Source organism: Rutidosis leptorrhynchoides, chromosome 10, assembly GCF_046630445.1.
Source record: "Rutidosis leptorrhynchoides isolate AG116_Rl617_1_P2 chromosome 10, CSIRO_AGI_Rlap_v1, whole genome shotgun sequence".
Lineage (NCBI taxonomy): Eukaryota > Viridiplantae > Streptophyta > Magnoliopsida > Asterales > Asteraceae > Rutidosis > Rutidosis leptorrhynchoides.
The window spans coordinates 280,671,266-280,694,348 of NC_092342.1; the positions used below are offsets into that span (position 1 = coordinate 280,671,266).

Below are 23,083 nucleotides of genomic sequence, written 5' to 3' on the forward strand. Positions count from 1 at the left end.
TTTTTATAAAAGTTTTTGTTAAGTTCTTTTTATAAAAATATATGTTTTAAAAATAAAAAAAATATAAAAATACAAAAAGAAAAAAATAATATATTTATATTTTTAAGAGTTTATAATATTTATAAAGTAAATAAGTATTTTTATTTTAGTTTTAAAATTAAATTTTTATTTAAGTTATATTTATATTTTTTATATTTTATAAAACAGAAAAACAGAAAAAGTAAAAAAAAAAAAAAAAAATCTGAACCTGCATAAAAATCGAACCTTTCTCAGCTGAAACTGAACCCTCCGCAACTCGCGGAGTATTTGAACTGGGTTCATCCGCACTCGCGGAGGTACCCTGACACGCCTGATCAACCCTAGTTTCGCATTTATTACGGTGTATTATTATTTATTATAATTAAACCCTAATTAGGTTTTTAGTATTTTATTATTTAGTTTAGTTTTATTAATTAATTTGTTTATTTAGTTTAATTAGTTTTATTAATTTATAAAATTAATACTTTTATAAAATAAATAATATAAAAATAATATTTTTATAAAAATTATAATTTTATAAACTTTAAGTTTATTTTTATATTTTGTATCTTTTTATTTGTTTTAGCATAATTTGTATTTTTTTTATCGTTCGTACTTAGTTTTAAATATAGTATTTTGCCGTAGCTTATTTTTATTTATAGATTTTTAGGCTTTGCCGTAAAATCCCTTAAGTGCTTTTTCTTTAGACTAAGATCTAGGTGCTTTAGAATTTTGTGACGCCGTTTTTAGTTTTTAGTTCCTTTTTAAGTTATTGTCATTTGGGATATAGTATTTCTTTTAAGCTTTAATATTTTTAGACGCAACTTTTAATTTTTAGTTTTTAGTTCCTCTTTAAGTTTCGACGCGCTACTTTCTTATTTTTATTTTTCAACGCCTATTATTTTTCAATCTTTTATTTTTCGACGTTTTTCGACGCGCTCTTTTTCTTTCTTATTTCTCGCCATTCTAGTTTTTAGGACTTAGAATTTTCTCTATTTCTTATCTAATATTTCTTTAAATTTCAAACGAAAAATTGTTTTAAGTGGTTAAATTGATAGACATCCAAATTTTCTGCTTCGTAGTAATAGTTGGATTTGTTAGTGGCTGAGTTGTGAGCTTCCGATTTAAAGGGTTCTGGCTCCTGCTGCATCTATTGGCTATTCGAAACGTGGGCAAAAGCAGAAAAGTCTATTAATTTGATAACTTATATAATTTTTATTTTTATAACTAATAGGATAATTAAGTAAATGCACCACATTGTAGCTAAAATTTGGTAATAAGCGCATTATGGAAAATCTCGAGAATATTTTGGAAACTCTTTATAACATGCGAAATCAATTTAATCAATACTCTCAAACGGGTATTGATAAAAATTCGTTCGGTCAATCTTGGATCACGAATGACGAAATAATAACTGGTTGTGAAATCTGTGGAGATTATCACTCAACATGGGAATGTTATTATTACGTTCCTATGGAAAATTATGCACCCATAGAACCTGAATGGAATGATTATGAGGAATACAATTCAAATTGGGATTATTCTCAAGAATATATCCAAACTCAACAACCAGAAGACGAGAAAAATTATGTGCCTGAAAATTCTTTAGATTATATGAAAATCAAACTCGAAGAACTTGATGCTCAAAATGAACAAATGAGAGAGTTTGTAAATCGGCAAGCTGAAACTCTATCAGATTACACACCTGTTGATCTGAGGAGTCGTGTGCAAGAAAATCTCATATCATCGAATTTTGATGAATTCGAGAGCTCCGAAATCACCAATTATCCCGATGATACTTTTTATTCAGCTTTACCAATTTCACAACATATCGACACATTTGCCTCTACCGACGAAATCATCAATCCATCAATGGATGAAGAAGAAGTAAGGGTGACAAATTGGTACTCCTGGGAAAACGATAACGTTGAAAATTTTACCCCCGAGATCAAAGTGGTGGGACCAATAAGTACCGTTAATAAAGAAGAATCTACTTCGATCCCGAAATTCACCATTCCACAACCTTTCAACCCAATATTCTCAATAGATGAGTCATCTACCGAAGATGAACTACGAGCTGTAATAGATAATGACACCTCGGATTTCACCCAATTGGGTAATAGAGGTGAAACCTTTGATCCCGAGAATGAACGGAAGGAAATGTTAGGAATTGTCCACCCTATAGAAATATGTATGTCGGTGTATATCGATCCATTTGACCAAGAACCAGAAAAGAGACATATCCATTTACTAAAAGCTACAATTAAAAAAAATTAAGTAGTGACGATCGGGTGGGTCTAAACTTTAAACCCATTGATATATTTTATACCACCCGAGATGTAAATAACTGGCTCACTATTTTAATTCGTGGAACTTATTCTACCGACTTCACATGTCGTCAGCTAAGTGTGGGGAAGTCTAACCCCACTTAACGTTAAATTAGGGGTTCGGGTTAATGCATAACTCGTTAATAAAAATGCACGATTAGGGTAAAAGACGTATTTTCAAATATTAGATAACAGTTCAGAAAAGCAACCGTTTTTGAAGAAAAATATGTGTGATAAAACAAGAAGGAATGAACGATGAGGCGCGCCATCTATCATTCGATGAGCTTTGTAATTACAAACTGGGTATTTTTAATCACTTTTCTACACTTATCACCCTCGTGAATTTATAATTATAGTCTGAATTCATGCAAATGAGGGCATTGCATGATCTCAAGTGTGGGGAAGGGTTATAAATTCTCTCGGGTTTGCACTTGGTTTATTTTCTAAATTTTATGAAAATTTTAAAAAAAATTCAACTAAATGAATTCAAAATCATGTTTATACATATTTATGAACGATGAAAACTAGGTGTTAATACCGAAATTATCGTTACCTCGGAAAGGACATAAATTGAGAAACAACTAAAACGCTTGAATTTATTTATTGAGATATAAGAAGACGCATGAAAAAAAAGCCAAATGTGGGGAGAATGTACCAAGTTATTCAATTAAAAACTATCTATCACATGTTTCTGTAAAGTTATTGCAGGTGCTTTTGTTTTGGACTAAATTAACTGTTTTACCCGATTTATTGTAATACATTTGAAAGAAAAGAAGGATCTACACGATGAATCAATTCCATCATTAAGAGGAAGTAAAGTCTTCCAGAAAAGACACGCGCTTCTTGATTTAGGTCAAGAAGTTGTCGTCCAGACCAGCTGTAGGTTGACGAAAAATCTAGAAAAGTCATCTCTAAAATCAGCAGGAAATTCAAGGACCTCAGCATCAAATAGGGTCGCCATGTGGTCAGACTTATCCTAACCATGAGGGGATCTATCTCGTAAAATGGGGAGGGCGCCGTGCAAATTAGCTTGATAAGACTAATGAATCAGACCCCCAGAAAGGATAATCTCCTTAAAGATTAAAAATCAGCTTTTAAGCCTGATATTACTCAATCCTTGAGATTGACCTTAAAGATTGAGAATTACAAACTCATGGAATTCGATGATATCTAAACTCGAGCTTGAACGAGAAAATATTTTGATCAAAATTACAAACCGATTTGTTTTCTGAAAACCTATTTTCAATGCGTTCATTACCATTGAACGTAAAATTCTAGGAATTCACCTGGAATTCATTAGGTCACCTGAACCAAATCGGGTGTCAACCGTAAGAACGGTGGTTGCATAGCATGGTCGGAGACAGGACCTTGTGCCAGACCGAAAAATCATAGGGTGATCTTTACTATTTCTCCTACAAAGGATGGTAACTGCATCCGACACATTTTAGACCATGAACATCTGCATGTCATTAGACATTGCCTTAACAGTTGCTTATTCATCGCTTTCCTGTACAACCGGACGGTAGTTTACCGAAAGGTAATATACGGAGCAAGTATACTGGACGTGTTGCTTTCCTAATACAAGGTTAGCAAGTGGGTGACACAAAACCATAAGTTTTGAGCTAAAATTTTCAAATCTGAAACCCACAAAACCCACAAAAATATTTTGCAACACCGGTGAAGGGTTATTCCGAAAAACTTATCTAGGGTAAAAGCTAGATTGAATTTTTAAAAGATCAAATGTTTTCATAAAGATCCAATTTCCTTAAAGGATCAAAATTTTTATAGTTATGTGGGACTGTAAACCACAATGTTACTATCATTGTTTATACCGCTGTATCAAAATCACTGATGTATAAAGTGTGAAGAATAAAGAAGTGATTCGTGTGATTTAATTTCAAGTTCTGTATTGCTTGAGGACAAGCAACGTTCAAGTGTGGGGAGATTTGATAGTGCTCCAAATGAACATATATTTAGTAGCAATATCCTTCCAATATGTAAAGTTTTCAGTTGCAATTGTTCTATTTTCAAGTAATATTCGTTTAAATAAATAAGTGCGAAGACAAAAGGCGAAAACGAAGATTTGAAGACGCAAACGTCCAAAAAGCTCAAATGTACAAGATACAATCCAAGTGGTTCAATTTATTGATAAGAAACGTCCAAAAAAGACAAGAGTACAAGTTGCGGAACACAAAGTACAAGATATTAAATTATACGAAAGGACGTTCGAAAATCCGGAACCGGGACCTGAGCCAACTATCAACGCCCGACGCAACGGACTAAAAATTACAAGTCTACTATGCACAAGAATATAATATAATATTTAAATAATTATATAAATTATTTATATATTATATATATTTAAATAAAACGTCGACAAGCAAGTGGCCAAAAATTGGTGAGCTGGATTCCTGACCTCTGCACTCGCGGAGCTGTGAAGGCTTAAACCTTCGCACTCGCGGAGCAACCAAAATCAGAAATGTCCTATAAATGCAACGAGCTTCTGCCGAGTTTTACACACAAAAATAATAATAATAATAATAATACTCCTCTGTAATAATAATAAATATATATATATATATATATATATATATATATATATATATATATATATATATATATATATATATATATATATATATATATATATATATATAGTGTAGATTTATATTAGATTAGTTTGGGTTATGTAAAGGTTATTTTACGGGCTCTAAAGTCGAAGTTCTGTCCGTGTAACACTACACGATAAATACTCAATGTAAGTTATGTTCTCCTTTTTAAAATTAATGTCTCGTAACTAAGTTATTATTATGCTTATTTGAGCCGAAGTAATTATGATGTTGGGCTAAATATTAAAGATGGGATTATTGGGCTTTGTACCATAATTGGGGTTTGGACAAAAGAACTACACTTGTGGAAATTAGACTATGGGCTATTAATGGGCTTTATATTTGTTTAACTAAATGATAGTTTGTTAATTTTAATATAAAGATTTACAATTGGACGTACCTATAAATAACTACATACACTCGATCGGACATGATGGGCGGGATATTTATATGTACGAATAATCGTTCATTTAACCGGACACGGGAATGGATTAATAGTTAATAGACTTATTAAAACAAGGGTGAAATTATGTACAAGGATACTTGGCATAATTGTTAACAAAGTATTAAAACCGTGGGTTACACACAGTCGATATCCTGGTGTAATTATTAAACAAAGTATTAAGTTACAGTTTAAGTCCCCAATTAGTTGGAATATTTAACTTCGGGTATAAGGATAATTTGACGAGGACACTTGCACTTTATATTTATGACTGATGGACTGTTATGGACAAAAACCAGACGGACATATTGAATAATCCAGTACAAAGAACAATTAACCCATGGGAATAAACTAAAATCAACACGTCAAACATCATGATTACGGAAGTTTAAATAAGCATAATTCCTTTATTTTCAAATTTAATTGCACTTCTAATTATCACATTTTTAATTATCGCAATTTTATTTCATTGCACTTTTATTTATTGCAATTTCATTATCGTTATTTATTTTACGCTTTAAATTAAGTCTTTTATTTATTTAATATTTTACATTAGGTTTTAACTGCGACTAAAATTTTAAAATCGACAAACCGGTCATTAAATGGTAAAATCCCCCTTTTTATAATAATAATAATATTACTTATATATATTTGTATTTTTATAAGATAAAACTAATATAGCGTTAAGCTTTGTTTAAAAGATTTCCCTGTGGAACGAACCTGACTTACTAAAAACTACACTACTGTACGATTAGGTACACTGCCTATAAGTGTTGTAGCAAGGTTTAGGTATATCCATTCTATAAATAAATAAATATCTTGTGTAAAAGTGTATCATATTTAATAGTATTTCCTAGTAAAATATAAAGCTATTTCATATACACCTCGCATAACATCAATGATGGTGACAAGGATACCAGTGGTTCTAAACCTTCGGGTGAAGGTAAAAAGGATGGTGATCATGGTGACGAGTCAGACTCTGACCTTTCACCTCCACCACCCCACGGAGGTACTCATGTGTTAGCTGCTAGTAATCGCCCCTCAACCAGCTATACTAAGTTTAATGCTGATGAGGTGGCTGCCATCTCCACTTTGGCTGTCTATAAGACATTAGTTGAAGTCACACCAGATCTACAAAACACCATTCGTTCTGCTATTGTTGATAGAGTGTCTGAAGCAGTATGCACAGCTGGGGAGGTTACCACTTCTTCTGTTGAGAACAAGCTCAAACAAGTGTGTGCCTTTGCAGATCTTGCGGTGGACGCCATTGTCACACAACATGAAGAGGAGGAGGATCTAAAGAAGCGAATCATCTCTCACAATGAGTATACTGAGGATATTGCCCGTCTTTAAGCTGATTTGGGTGCTGCTAATCGCAGAATTCTTTTCCTTAATGAAGAAAATAGGGTGTTAGAAGAGAGATGGATTCGCAGGAACAACAAATGGCTACTATGATTCCTGCCTCAGCTTATGTTCAAATGGTGGAGGTAATGCAATGCATAGCTGATCTTCAAGCTGGTGTTAGGGCTGATGTCCAAAATATGGCCATGGGTGTTGCTAGAAATGAAGTTCAAACTTCCAACCTCTGCCTAAGACAATATGGCGTAGATCCTGGTGCCCATCTTTCTCCTGCTGATGCTGACTGGAACAATTTTTCCTTCTCTGTTCCTCTGTCAGATAGTTACCTTGATGCACAGGTCTCCCCTGCTCACCCTTCTGCCCCTGCTGATGACAAAAAGGGGGAGAAGAAGTCTAAGAAAAAGTCCAAAAAGAGAAAACAATCTGAGGGAGAGCATGAGCATGAAAGGCTTCTAAACAGCAAAGGAGAGATGGTGATGATGGTACTTGCACTAAGCCCAGCAACGCTCATACTGAAGCTGGTGTACAGGCAACTGGTGAATCTCAACCCAGTGTGTCTGCCACATCAGTGGATGATATTGGTTCTGGCAGTAAGCCCAGTGACGTTTTTGAATTGGCTGTTGCTGAATCTTTTGCTGTCTCTCAAACCATTGAATGTAAATTGAAAAGAAAAATGGAGAGACATCAGAAGAGACAACAGGAATTAGATGCTGCTTTCAACGCTAAGTTTGGGGCCTATGCTGCTCTAAAAAGACTTAAAATGGAGCGTAGGCGAACCCTCATTCCTGATAAGCGTGAAATTGATGATGATCTGATCAGCATTGAAGAATACAAAAGGGCTACACTGAAAAGAAATGCTAAGTTCATGATCAAGTATGATAAAAAGAAAGCCAAGCTGTATGCTGAGCGAGCAGATAGAATAAAGAAGATGACTCCTGAAGAGATGAAAGATTATTTAGCTTCTACTGAGTCAGGAGGAGTTAGAGCTGATGTATTTATGAAATGGCTAGATGCAATATTAGAAACCAGCTCATCTTCTCGACCAGTATCGTCTACTCAGCCAGCTACACAACAACAGCCAGTAGATGTTGATGTTCAGGGGGAGCATCTTGCTATTGTTCTCAATCTACCACCACAAGAACTAGTATCAACATAAGAACCATCAGCTAAACCCAAGCCAATTGACAAACAAATGGTGAAATCTGCTCCTAGGGACAACCAGCCCCTAAGGAAAGGACCCATATTTGAGGCAGCTGATGAAGATACTGTGGCAGTTATACCAGCTGATACTAATCAGTCAGCTAGTACTAAAGACTCAGAAAGGAGTGATGTGAATGAAGACCCAGCCAGTAGTGTGCTGCTGGGTGAAACAAGTGTTGAAGACCCAACAAAGGTGGATGTGTTGGGTGCTAATCAAGATGATGATACGGTTAATCCTACTGACTTTACAGTCTGGGGTAGTGGAGATCACTTATTTATTCAATCACCTATCTTTCCCCGGATCCTCACTTATTTTAATAGAACATAGGATAATCGTGTTAATCAGTTTCCAGTGAGTTCATCTGGCATAGGTGAAACAATCATGTATCCTCCATCTTCCCCAAAACGTCATGGTAAACACAGAACTTGGGAAGATGATTCAGTTGCCCGTGGTGAGCCAAACCTATTTAGAATGAATCCAGATGAAAGAGATGCTTACAGGCTGGAGATCACTGTACCAGAATTGCTTGAGCAAAGACAAGCAGCTATTAATGAAAGGATACGCCAAGTTAGATTGCTACATCATCCTCTTGATCAGCCACTCTACATCACTGCCTTGACTTACGGCATTGAAATTGGTGTATACTTAAATAACAGTGGTTAAAGGCTCTCTACTGATGAGGAGAAAGCTCAATTTCAAGAGGCTCGCCAGCTGAGTATGGATCTAAGGGAGTATCGTGCTGCCCTTAGAACTAAAGAGGGTAGAAAGATGATTGAAACAGCAAAGTCCTTAAGAATTACTGCCGATGATTATCTGTTGGGCTTAGAAGCTAAAATGCAAAGAAGTGAGGCTGCTGATGCTGAACTAGCTGAGAGGGTAAGGCTTCAGGAGATAGAAGAAAAATTGGCTGCTGATAGAAAGCTAGAGGCTGAGTCCCTTAAATTAGCTAAAGCCATTGTCAAGGAACAGGATAAGGCCCTTGATGAACTAGAAGCTGCTGAGAAAGCACCTGCTATTGCTCCTATAGAAACTGCCCGACCCATAGAAGTATCTGATCATTATTATAGGAGCAAGTATGGTGAAGTGATGAAAAGAAGATCAAATTCCAGCAAGATCATCAAGGTGCACAGAGGCTCAAAAAGAGCTTTCAATATCAGTAGGGAGAATAATGTTCAAGAAAGGAAAAATTATGATGAGTTACGATCTTTAGGATTCAGTTAAAGGATGGAGATATTGGAGTACTTCATTGTTAAAGCTGAAAGTGGTATTAAAAAGTCATTGAAGCCAGAACTCCAAGATCTCTTCAACAAAGCTACAAAATTTAGGAATGCACCAGTAGTAAACGTAGAAGAAGTACTTTCTCAAAAAACTAAAGGAAAGAAATCTACTGGTGAAGGCCCACAAAGAAGAGATCGCATCATTCTACCTCCTCATATTCCTGTATTTGATCCTGCTGATATACCTATCCTCTTTCCTGAAGCCTGGAAAATCAAACAAGAGAAGCTATCTGAAGAGGAATTAGCTAAAGATAAAGATAGATAGCCCTCTAGTGTTCAAATTGTATCTTTTGTTTACTTCATTTTTCATTATGATGTTCTTGTAATTACTGTATATACTCTGCTGTAATAAAAGTGAAATGAGTTTATCTTCAAAATCATATCAAATTATAAGATATAGATAACTCAGCAAAAGATCCCAAAAACAAACTTAAAAAGGGACAAATTTAAAAAGGGACAAATTTACTGCCTATTTTTCTTTAGGTCCCTCGGTTCTAGCTTTAGTGTTTTCTCTATATGTCATAGGTTTTGTCATCATCAAATAGGGGGAGATTGTTGAGTTCCCAAAATAATTAAGGATTTAATTATGACAAAACTGTAATTTATTTGCACTAAAATGTTATGTGCAGCCAGCACACGTTTGTTTATGTATAGACAGCAGATATTGCTGTGTCGAGTGTAGTTTGCTGCTCAGTCTACCAGCACAAGGTAGACAGTGTTCTTCAATCAGCACAGGATGTGTACTCAGCAGTTTAAGAATATCAAGTATCTCAGCAATGAAGAATCAGCACAGCTGGAATGCAGCTTACTACACAAGACAGCTATACTTCATTATAAGCATAGTAGTTTTCCGAGTGGTCTACATCAATTGTACTATTCAACAGAAGTCAAAGACAAAGTTGAACAGAAAAGGACACGCGTCGGCGGCTGACAAGTGACCTTACAAGACCACGTGGGAATGCAGAAGTTAACGCATGTGCAGACATGGGTTATACTTTGTCAACACCTAGGGAACACAACATTCTATTTGTTTAATCAAATAGTGGTGCCAAACCGAATTGGGGTGTTTCTGCAAATAGCTACCAAAGAGGAAAGAGGAGAGCATGCTCTCTGATGCAGTTGTCCCCACAAGTACAGACATCCTATGTACCAGTGGACAATAGAACCATTACACGGTTAATAGGACTACTATAAATTGTTGTATCCACTATTGTAACAACTAGTGGTGTGGGTTTATTTATTTAGAGTAAAAAACGTGTAATAGCTTTTAGTTTACCTCTTAGCTATATTCTAGCTAATCTGTATCAACCAACTATCATTTCGCCAAGGATAGTTGTGATTCTTTGTGATTCAATCAATAAAGAATAACCGTTGAAAATTACCTGTGACTCTATTTAATTTACATGTTTGAATACTAAACGTGTTTAACTGTTAAGTTAATTAAAAGAAATTGTATTCACCCCCCCCCCCCCCCACCCCCCACAATACTCCTGTTGTTATCAAGGGACCAACAGATAACTTATTATTCGGGTTTTCGGTTTAAAACCATCGTTTAGATTCTAAATCCAAAACCAATCCACAAACCATTTTATAATTCGGGTATCACCAAAAACCGAAACCAAATCCGAATTAACCAAACCCGTTTCACCCATAAGCATTCGGGTTGGGCAGTTTTTCGGGTGTAACCATTTAATGAACACCCCTACATGTGGGTCATGTTCTACCGAACACCCCATTCCCACCCCTCTTTGGACTTTTTTTTTGGCCTTGTGTTTAATTGTGTGTAATTAGGCCCTAGCCTAAATATGGAATAAATAAAACAATGCATTTTATCTAATCGCTACATCTAATTAAAATCAAATGTAGCTCTTTTCTTCCTCCTCTCCCTTTCACGTCGACATACACACAAACATACACGATTCATCTTCAATTTTGATTAATTGCTCAATCTTGCTTCACAAAAGTTGTTGCTTTTATCGTTCGCTACGTGTTGATATACGTTAATTGCTTGCTAGTGGTATATTACATGAAACCCTAATTTTTAATTTCATTTTTTTAATCAATTATTCATGGTGAATGTTGTTATAGCTCAAGTCCATGAGCAGTTACTCGTTATTGATTACTAGATAGCATTGTTTGTGCACTTTGTGTAAAATTCATTTTTGAATCTGAACTAAACCATATGTATGTGATAAAATCAGTAAGTAATATGTATCTAGATGAAAATATATCGAAAAATAAAAAATTTTGCTCGCAAGAATCACTAGATTTCGTTAAGAATTGCTCCCGTTATGCTTATTTGAAGTGTTGACTTGTTTATGCTTGAATCAGAATTTTCTGACTAAAATGCTTTATGATTGGGAATGTGAATTGTTTACCAACCGAAAGATAATTAAAAACCACTCAAGTTAGACTTAAGAATCATGTGAATTGGATCCGTAATGCTCATGATATGCTAGTTTGATTGTTTGCGACTACTTTTGTTGATCAACACTTAAAACTGATTCAAACAACCATTTTTAACTAACTTATGGATTATAAACTTTTAATTTTTGAAAGTAAATGATTAGTACTTCATTTTTCATATATATTATGCATGCTAGTTGTTTCTAGATGCTTAAATAATTGCATCCGATAATGACTACCTGAATAGGGTCAAATCTGTCTCGTTTGTAAAAAGTGTGGCCTAACATTAACTAGAAGTTGATTGGAGACTTGGCCTTCTTATATGTTGATATTTGGATGTTAAGAAGCATATTACATTTATATGTCAACATTTGAAACCTTATACTTTGTGTACTACATGTGTCGTAAAACGATGTGTCTGGATTCTATCCAAATCAGAACACTTGACTTTCGTACTCAAACTGTACAAATTGGCTAAACAAAAAGCTTAGATCTTTTTACCACTTAAACTTCGGGATGATAGTGATCATCTCTCAATGTTCATGTGTCAATTGTATTTTTCTAGAATAAATGATACAAAACTGTTGCGCGTGCAGAAGCTAAGTTGGTGAAAATCGTATGTAACTTGAGTTATAGAAATCATTTGAGGGCATGGTTAGGCTTTTTTGGAAAGCTTGTAACATGTTCTTTTGATATGGAGTGAACCATATTGCCATGATTTATGAGTTGTGATTTATGCTTGTTGATTTGCATGACTTGAATGAACGCAAGTTGGCACGATAACTAGTAAACAAGTAAATGACAAACTGTGATCTAAAACTTGTTTGTTGACCTAGGGTTGACTCATTGACAAAGTTTGCATAACCTACTGATGTGTTTGACTTTGGTTAACCACTTTGACCAAGTTTTACTTTTGTTGACTTGCATGAACTGTGTTGACTATGTGTTGACTTTTACAACTTTATCGAGTCGGACGGAGCTATAAGACAACATGTACACTATGGGATAATATAGTGTGATATTATAAAATTACTTGAACAATATAAATGATTAGGTTGCATTACACGATTTTGACTATCATTTACCGTGCACACAAGGTGAGTCTACAATGTCCCTTTTACTTACTTATTCTGGGATGAGAATACACACTGTTTACAAATGTTTTTACTTTTGACACGAGTACTATTATACATATGAGTTATTGTTCGGAAACCCCTTAGCTTGAATACTTTAATATTCTTTAGGTAAGCGCGAACTAGATGGACAGATCCATTAGGTTAGACAAGCCTCACCCTACTAAACTTGGGTGCATATTTTTCGTATAATTTTAACTCGAACAAGTGTATGCGGTATATAGGGTAAAGGATAAGCGTAGTTCTAAACTACTCCGGGTTTTAAGTTAGTATTCAATTGCTCATAAGATGTATGTACTTTTTACAACACTTGAGTTGTACGTTAGAAAATCTCGTTGTCTTAAACAAATAACTATTTTTCCGAATACTGTTTTTCAGATACTGTTTCATGTTACTTAAACCTGTAGATTCACCAGCATTATTGTTGACCTGTTTTTGCGTGTTTGTTCTCAGGTTTTTGTGGTGGTTTGCTTGGTGCATGGTCTTGATGTGGAGTCAGCATGTTTTTGTCAAGACTTTATTTATATACATTTCACATTTAAACTTTTTATATTTATTAAATACCATTGGCTTGTGGTTACGATCACAATAGTATTTCTTTAGGGTTGCTGACTTGTGTTTTAAAGTGAACTGTTTTTAATAAAATTAAATGCGAATGTTTTTGAAACGTCTCATTTAGAGGGCGTGACCGTTACTGTGGGGCCTATGATTAACACGCCGTCAGATGGAACTTGGCGGGGTGTTATAGTGTGCAAGCTACAGGGTATCCTACACACTTGGCCAAGTTGAAGGACTTACGTGTGAACACAACTTTGAAATCATCAAGTGTTTCTTCACGACATTCTCCATCCGGATGGTCCCTTATATGAATTGCATGTTAGAGTTATATCTGACACTTTCCATCAGGCTAGCTTTTAAATGGTTTTCACTGTTTTGTTGTTTATCCAGCATTTGCCTAACTGGTGTATGTCAGTCTTTCTCCTGCCGTATGCTTATCCGACTTCCGGCCAGGTGGCTTGTACGTCACCCTCGTGTCTGGCAGCCGTTTTGACTTTAACCGTTTTATTGTTTCTGGCCGGTAGCAGCACATACTTTCGAATTCCCTTGATGTTTTACTTGATAAATGTGGCTAAGTTTTATGCAAATAAGGCTTATTTGATACGAATCAAGTATGCGTATCGTCACATATGTTGTAGAATTCACTAAACATACTACAGAAATAAGAGTCTTACTTATGATCACATGAGTTTTATGTACGTGACTTTTATTTTTGTTCTCGTAACAGATAATAAGAGTAACTGAAACGTGAATCCTATGTGATTCATTCCATTTTGACACCCATATCGTCTTTTTGTTCCATATACATTCAAGTATCATATAAATTACCCTTAAGTTGTGCTTGTCGTCTAATTTCTCCCCCATAGAAACTTAATTTTTAAGCGGTAAAAACGTACCTATATTCTTTTGTATAAGGTATAAATTGTTAATTTTTTGTTTAAGCGCATAAGCGTCTTAGAGAATGTGCAGGTGAGGCAATCGCACATAGCTCAAAACTTTGAAAGACTCACATATAATTCTTTACATGATCGAACAAAAAATACATCAATTTTAATAGAGTTTTTTCGCAATTAAAATAAAAGATAGAGAACAACTCAATGATTATGGAGAAAAAAAATATATGTGCAAATATCTTGGATTGATGATGTATTAAGTTTTAACTTTATGTCCACGTTTTCGATGATGATTTAAAAATTTAATTAAGAGTTGTAACACATTGACGTTAATAAGTATTTAATGACATATTTTAGAGTATTGACTAGAAAAAGTGTCATCGCTTTCAAAAATGTTAAGAATGTTGTTTTATTTTAAAAACAATTTAATGAGATGATATTTTTTTAAGAATAAAACACTTTAATACAGTTTTTTGAGATTTTTTTTGTTTATTATTTTCAGTACTATTAATTTTTTTTGTAAGCGAGGAACCCTCCTATGAACGAGTACATTGACTCTCTCATAGAAGGTAAAACCTCGAGTAATCAAGCTCTCCGAGCGCGATACCTAGTACCGGGTGAATTTCGTATTATGTGCACCATCTAGTCACACTTCCATTTTATTTATAGTACAGAATGTATAATTTTTGTGATGATCCTTTTTAAATTTCAAATAAGGCCTTTCAAATTAAGGAGGCTGGGTAAGGGTAATAATATAATGTAGCAAAGACGGAGTAGATAATATGGATAGTTTTAGTATTTTGTTTGTAGTTTTTTTATTTAGTGTTGGATTTTGTATTCGTTGAGATTTTCCGATTGTATTTCGTGTAAGTTTTAGTATTTTGTTTGTACAAGGCTCGGACTTAGTTAACTTAGGCTATCTATTTTGTTTTAAGGATCGTTTACTGCTTCTGAGTCTTGGATTGCGTTTGGATCGATTGTACTCTTGTTCATCTTTTTTATCAATTGATGAAAGACTTGGTTATATTATCGTTTTATAGATATAAAAAAGATAGTAGTATGGTAGGGATGGCAATGGATGTTTCATCCATGGACATCCACCCGATCCGATCCATTTTTAATGGATATGAATAATGTAAAATGGATAATTAACGGATATGGATATGAATGATCTAAATATTTCGTGGATCGGATATGGACGACAATTTATCATCTACGGATATAACCATTATCACCCGAAATACATCTACATATACATATATACGTACTAAAATACATGCATATATATATATATATATATATATATATATATATATATATATATATATATATATATATATATATATATATATATATATATATATATATATATACATATAATCTACAAATTCTTAATTTATTAACGAAAATAAGGGTTGTGATAGTCACAATTATTAAATTGTTATTAACAATATTAAAGTTACATATTTAGATTAGTTTAAACGTATATTTACTTATATTATAACGTATTTTAGTCAATTAAATTCACAATCGGCGACAAATTACAATTAAAACATGTGTAACAAATAAAATACATAAGATTAAATATTTATATTTATTATAATCCATATCTAATTGATAAGTTCCTCGTTGGATTAACATTTCATTTGGAATTTAATAGATATCCATTAACCCGCTTAATCCATCGAATATGGATGTGGACAGACGAACTGTAATTAAATGGATTTGGATATGGATATGGATGAGCAAAAATTAAATGAATATAGATGTGAATATGATATCATCATATCCAGTGGCGAAACTAGGATTTCTTTCACCGGGGGCAAAAAAAAAAATTTAATCGTAGCAATTTTTTTGGACAAAATTTGAAGATTTTGGGACAAAAGTTAGATATTTTGGGGCAAAATTTGAAAATTTTAGGGCAAAAGTTGGAGAATTTGGGGCAAAATTTGAAGGTTTTGGGGCAAAATATGAAGGTTTGGGGGCAAAAAATAAAATCCACCGGGGGCAAAGTCGAAAAATCCAAAATTTTTACACTGAAAAAAAAATCCACCGGGGGCGGCCGCCCCCTACCCTTTAACACTTTCGCCCCTGATCATATCTATATCCGATTCATTGTCATTTCTAATATGGATAGTTGGTGGATATGTTAACAATATCCTTTAGGCTAACTTAACTAACTACAGTAGTAGTAATTACTGTATTTAGTAGCATTGAAGTGAGCATTGAACATGAGCACTGTTTCTACCAAATCTAACCCTCTAATGTTGTTCCACTTTTGGCAAACCCATCTCCCAAAATTTGGTTTAAAGATTTAACCGTCAATTTTTTTTTTTTTTTTTTTTTTTTTTTTTACTTGGGTATCCAACAATTTTTTAACTAACTAATTCCAGAGCGACTACCCGCTTTACGAGCAGTTCGAAATCATTGCAGGCGAACCTCCATAGCCATGATGGAGAATAACTTTGTGAGTGCAAGGAATCGAACCATTGACCTCCACATTGAAAGGTTAGATAAAAAATGTTTCTCTCTGTGTTTTACGGAGTAATAATTTATAAACATTATTGATCTCTGCAAGGAATCGAACCATTGATCTCTGCAGCGGTTTCGGTCCTTGTGAACGGCTCACCGACAAAAGAATTTAAACTCGGTCGCGGTGTTAGACAAGGGGACCTTTTATCTCCTTTTCTTTTTATTATTGCAGCGGAGGGGCTTAATTGGCTCGCTAAATCGGCAGTTGCAAACAATCTTTTTAAAGGGGTAGAAATTGGTGATGACAGGATCCCTTTATCACACTTGCAATACGCCGATGATACCATGTTTTTTGGTACTTGGAGCTTCGATAACATCGAGAATCTCATGAAATTATTGAAATGCTTCGAACTTAGTTCCGGTTTAAAAGTCAATTACAACAAGAGCAATCTTTTCGGGGTGGGTGTTGAGCAAAAAGAAGTTGAGGAAATGGCGAATATTTTTGGATGTAAGGTGGGATCCTTTCCGTTCACTTACCTTGGCCTACCAATTGGTGCGAATATGAGGAAATTCTCAAGTTGGAAACCGGTTGTCGAAAAAATTGGAAAAAAGGTTATCGGATTGGAAAGCGCGTGCGATGTCTTTCGGTGGACGTTTAACTCTCGTTAATTCGGTTCTTAATAGTTTATCGTTGTATTACTTCTCGCTCTTCCGTGCTCCATCTTCCGTGCTTAAAAAACTTGAGTGTGTAAGACGTAATTTTTTTTGGGGCGGGTCGGGTGTCGAGAAAAAAATCTCTTGGGTTAAATGGGATACGGTTATTCGTCCTCGGGCGGATGGTGGGCTTAACTTGGGTTCTCTTAATTGTAAAAATTTAGCATTAATCGGCAAGTGGTGGTGGAGGTTTCTAACCGAAACTACTTCCTTGTGGGTTAACGTTATCAAAAGCATTTATGGGAGTTCGGGTCTTTTAAATTTGGGTGGGGTTAATACCTTTTCTTACACTAACACTACATGGAGCAACATTGTTAAAGCAGTGGTCGAGATCAACAACATAGGTGTGGAGTTCATCAAGTCTTTTTCAAAAGCGAATGGGAATGGAAGCAACATGGTTTTTTGGGAAGACACTTGGATCATGGACAAACCGCTAAAGGAGAATTTCAAAAGATTAGTGCGACTTGAATCGAACCCTATGGCGACGGTTGCGGAACGGGTAACATGGGTTGGCAAAAACCGAGGTTTATGTGGGATTGGTCACGGCTAGCTACGGGGAGAACAAAGGGGGAGTTGGACGACTTGGAAAATTGCTTTCAACAATGAAAATGAATCCGTAAAAGGAAGACTCTTGGTGTTGGAATTTAAGTGGGTGTGGTAAGTTCTCTACACAAAAGTTAACAACAATTCTAATGTCAAAAGTTTATCCTTCAAGTGCGAATCCTATGAAGACCATGCAAAATAATCTTGTACCAAAAAAAGTGAGCGTGTTTGTATGGAGGGCTAAGCGGGAAAGATTGCCCGCTTTAGTCGAATTAGATAAAAAGGGTATTGACCTTAACTCCATTCGTTGTCCTCTTTGCGATGAAGACTTGGAATCGGTCAAACATTCCTTACTTGAGTGTGAACATGCTAACATTATATGGCGGAAAGTCCTTGAATGGTGGGGGTTCGGTTCGGTCAATCTTTCTTTTGGGAGCCTCCTTCGCGGTTTGTGTCCACTTCAATGTTCCGAATTGGGTAACAAGATTTGGCAAGCGGTATAATGGACGTGTTGTTATCTTATTTGGAAGAATAGAAACCAAAAAGTGTTCAAAAATTCTTCTTGGTCACCTCCAAGTGCGCTTAGTGAGATACAAGTCAAGAGCTATGAATGGATTGCGAAGCGGTGCAAAGATAGAAACATCGAATGACATGATTGGTTACACAATCCACAAATGGTTCTTAATTGATATAATGTGCGTTATTTCTAGTGCGTTTTCATTATTGAGTTAGTCGTAGGATTCCTCCTTGGTATCTCTACGTCTCATGTGTAAAAACATTGTAATTATTTTATCTCGTGTAATAATATTTGCTTTTCAAAAAAAAAAAAATAATAATAATTTATAAATATGAATATAATAAATATAATTTTACATCCAAATAGAAAAATAAAGTTGATGCATAAGACACTGTGAAGGGTAATATTGTACTTTAGAAGAAAAAACAAATGAGAAAAGGGTAAAACAGTTTTTAACATTCTCCAACTAGCCACCATCCAACAAGGTCCCCACCCTCTATCACCTTCTAGTCTAAATTTAACCATAGAAAAAAAAGAAAACACAAAGACAAGAGTCAATCAAACCAAACAACCCCACACAAACTCCAACTCTCCCTCCACCTGTTTTTCTCTCTCTAGACCCCCCCACCCCACCTTACCTTTTTTTATTCTTTCTATTTCTATCTCTACCACCCACCCATTTCCCAGGCGGTGGTTACCGGTGGTTGTTAGTGGTGGTGCTACTTGTAGAGATATGTTTTAAGTTTCTTGAACCCACCACCCAAAAAAAAGCAATCTTTTTTAGAAAGACATAAAAAGTACAACCAAAAAAGCACATGGAACGAACAGATTTGCAGAGTAATAATAATAAAAATAATAATAATATTAAACAACAACAAAACACCACCACTACTAGTCCTACTCAACCCCACCACCACCACACCCACCATCATCTCCACAACCAACAACCCATGGTGGTCCCATTTGATAGTCGATCTGTTGTTACTCAATTCATGGGCTCCATTTCTACACAACCACCTGGTCCATCAAATATTAACACTCCTACTTCTACTACTACTACTACAAATACTAACACTAGTACTACTAGTGGTGGTGATGTTACTGACCACCGTCAACCGCCGCAACCTGCCGTCAGTTCTTCCGTCGATGCCTCGCTTGCAATCGCTACTAGATCCGAGGATATCAGTAAAGAGATTCAACCTTCTGCTGCTCCTAAAAGGTCAACAAAAGACCGGCACACAAAAGTTGACGGCCGTGGACGGAGAATTCGAATGCCGGCGACTTGTGCGGCTAGGGTTTTTCAGTTGACTAGAGAATTAGGTCATAAATCTGACGGTGAAACAATTGAGTGGTTGTTACAACAAGCTGAACCAGCTATTATTGCAGCTACCGGAACCGGAACTATTCCGGCGAACTTTTCAACTCTAAACGTGTCTCTCCGAAGCAGCGGATCTAGCTTCTCAGCTCCGGCGTCGAAATCGGCGCCGCATCAGTTTCACGGCGCGTTAGCACTCGCACATCATCCTTATGAAGAGGGATTTTCACAAATGTTAGGGTTTCATCAGCAACAACAACATCACCACCAGCAGCATCAAAACCCTCATGTTTTAACCGCCGATCAAATTGCGGAAGCAATTTCCACCGGCGGTGGCGATTCGACGGAGAATTATATGCGAAAAAGGTACCGAGAAGATTTGTTTAAAGATGAAAACAATCAAGACCAAGACGAAAATTCGACAATTGGGTCATCACATTCACCATCAAACAAACATTTTAAAGGAGGTATGGAACAAAAACAAGAGGCTGGAGGGCCGTCTAATAATCTTCTTCGGCATCATACGAATATGATGCCAGCAACCGCCCATATGTGGGCGGTTGCTCCTGCACCCACAAATGCTACAGGCAACACATTGTGGATGCTACCGGTATCCACATCGCTTGGTGGTGGTGGTTCTGGTGCATCTGCTGCACCAGAATCTCAACACCATCACCAGCAGATGTGGCCGTTTCCGACTGCTCAAACAGTCGGAACCGGAAACACACAGCAAGCGCCACTACATTTTCTTCCTAGAATCAACATCCAACCCAACAATCTCGAGTTTCAAGAAAATTCAAGAGCGAATTCGCTTCAACTTGGATCAATGTTGATGCAACAACAACAACCATCACAACATTTGGGATTGGGAATCAATGAGGGTAATTTAGGGATGTTGGCAGCTCTAAATGCTTATTCTCGAGGTGGTTTTAACATGAATTCAGACCAAAATCAAAGTCATTCACTAGATCATCATCAACAACAGCAGCGTCATTCACAAAATACTGACAGTGGTGATGAAGACCAAAATGATTCTACATGATAGAGGTTAAAATTCAAGTTCACTTTATCATTTTATTTCTATAATTAGCAAAACAGTATCTTAATCAAATTTCACACTTTTTTCAATTATTGAATTTCTAACCACATGGAATTTAATGTGTTTCATTTAATATTTTGCAGATTTTTGATGTTGAGTGATTGAACTTTACAAGATGAAGGAACTAAGAGATTGGGAAGGTATATGTTTTAAGATACTATTATTGTTAATCATCTTGTTATGGGTTTTATTTATTAGTAGTGTTTAATCTGTTTTGTATTTTTGGGAAGATTTATGTGTTGATTATAGTGAATGCAACTTGTAAGGTTTGATGGAAAAGGATAGTAGGAGATTTAATAGAGATTGTATAGAAGGATGGATATATTGATTGATTTGTGCTTATTATTAAAAAAATGGCTTGTTGATTCCAATTAAAATGGTTTTTTTTTTGTATAAATGTGAAGTGTTCAATTATTAAAATTTTGATCGCAAATGGAGACTTTGAAATAGTAATGCACTTACCGATCAAATTATTATGTGATTGTTTTTTACTCTTTCAGTGTAAACTTTGAATATATTGTCGGCAAAGTATGAACATGTAAAACTATCAAGACTCGGTTTACTCTAAGCACTAAGCACTAGATTATTTGAAACAAGTTATGTGTACATTTCACTTGAAAATATTTTAATCTTAAAATTACGATAATTTAAAACTGTTTTGTTTGAACAGACAAAAGTTAAATAATCTTTTTTCTTTTTTTATTTATCTTATTTGACTCTCAAGTTTAAATGTTAGTTTAAACTTTTAAATACTGTTTGCACAATACAAAGATGGGTGAAAACTTAAATCCCATCACATAATGAGCAATGATTCTGCTTAACTTTGTCATTTAAAATGAGAAAATAAAAAATATGCTTAGGTAATATCTCAACTAAAGTGCATAAACAAGTTTGGGAATTGATATATCCACCTCCATTTTTACTACTTCCACTCAAAAATACTAAATTTACTTCCACTCAAAAATACTAAACTGCCCTTAATAATGTCTTATACAAATTGTTCTTATAAGTTATAATTTAAATGAAGGATATAATTAGAAAAAATACATATAAAGATGGTGGAAGAATAAAATTCAATTGTGGAAATATCACCTCCCAACTTATAAATACACCAATTACCAATTATGGTAATTTAAGTGGAAAAAGGTTTACATATTTTTAAAAGAAATGGTCATGTGGACCATCTGTCATCTGTCATCCATTTAATAACCAAGGGAAATAAGATGGGGCCAAAAAGGCCTTTATCTTGCGTCCTCATCTTGGAGGATAAAAAACACAAACATGATAGATTCCCTATTCTCTTAACTTTCTATCACAAAATATTGGGGAAATTATACCTACACCATATTGCTAATTGACTTTTTGATTCAGGTAACTAATGTGCTAATACTTTTATATAAAAACACCTTTTATGTAAAATATTTTAGTAATTGTGTCGATCTTATTTAAGATTTGTTGGGAACGAACTTTTAACGAGTCAGGTAGATATGACAATGGATGTCTGATTCACTGAATATCTATTCGATCCGATTCATTTAAATAGATATAGATGACCTAAAATGGAGTGTGGATACTTTCGGGAAGCTAGACATTGAAATTGTTGAATTGCAATCTGATGCAACTAAATGGGAAAAGATTGCTGAATCTAGGAGCTTAACGAACACTGAAAGGAATGAGTGGATGGAGATTAGAAGAAAATGGCTAGAAAGGGATAAAGTTAAGACTAGCATGGCAAAGCAAAAGTCAAGTGTCAAATGCATCTTAAATGGGGACGAAAACTCGAAGTACTTTCACTCACACATTCGTAGACGACACAATAAGCGTAATATTCGTGGTTTGAACGTTAAAGGAATATGGAGTGAAGATCCTGTAGAAATAAAAGAAGAGGTACGAAATCATTTCGAGGCCCGTTTCAGCAAACAGCGTACAAACATGTTTCTGCCCAGGAATTCGCAACAGTTCTGCCTTAATCAGATTAATTCTACACAATCTGCTTTATTAGAAGCCGTATTCACAGAAAAAGAGATTTTTGATGCCATTCAAGAGTGCGATAGCTCGAAAGCTCCGGGCCCCGACGGTTTTAACTTCAAGTTTTTCAAAAAATATTGGAATCTTATCAAAGAATATCTCACCAACGCGCTAAAATGGTTTTGGAATAGGGGTGAAATCTCAAGGGGGTGCAATGCCTCCTTTATAACCC

The 23,083-nt window shown here is 35.1% G+C and overlaps 1 protein-coding gene across 1 annotated transcript; it reads left to right on the forward strand.

The window, feature by feature from the left end:
* Positions 1 to 19,031: 19,031 nt before the first annotated feature.
* LOC139871827 (transcription factor TCP8-like) lies at positions 19,032 to 21,281 on the forward strand. Its single transcript, XM_071859573.1, has 2 exons — positions 19,032 to 20,831; positions 20,967 to 21,281. The coding sequence occupies exon 1, from the start codon at positions 19,285 to 19,287 to the stop codon at positions 20,824 to 20,826; it is 1,542 nt and encodes a 513-aa protein (XP_071715674.1). The 5' UTR covers positions 19,032 to 19,284; the 3' UTR covers positions 20,827 to 20,831; positions 20,967 to 21,281.
* Positions 21,282 to 23,083: the final 1,802 nt, after the last annotated feature.

Bases quoted from the DNA above. Each gene is read 5' to 3' on its own strand.
- LOC139871827 (XM_071859573.1), top strand. From the start codon at position 19,285: ATGGAACGAACAGATTTGCAGAGTAATAATAATAAAAATAATAATAAT.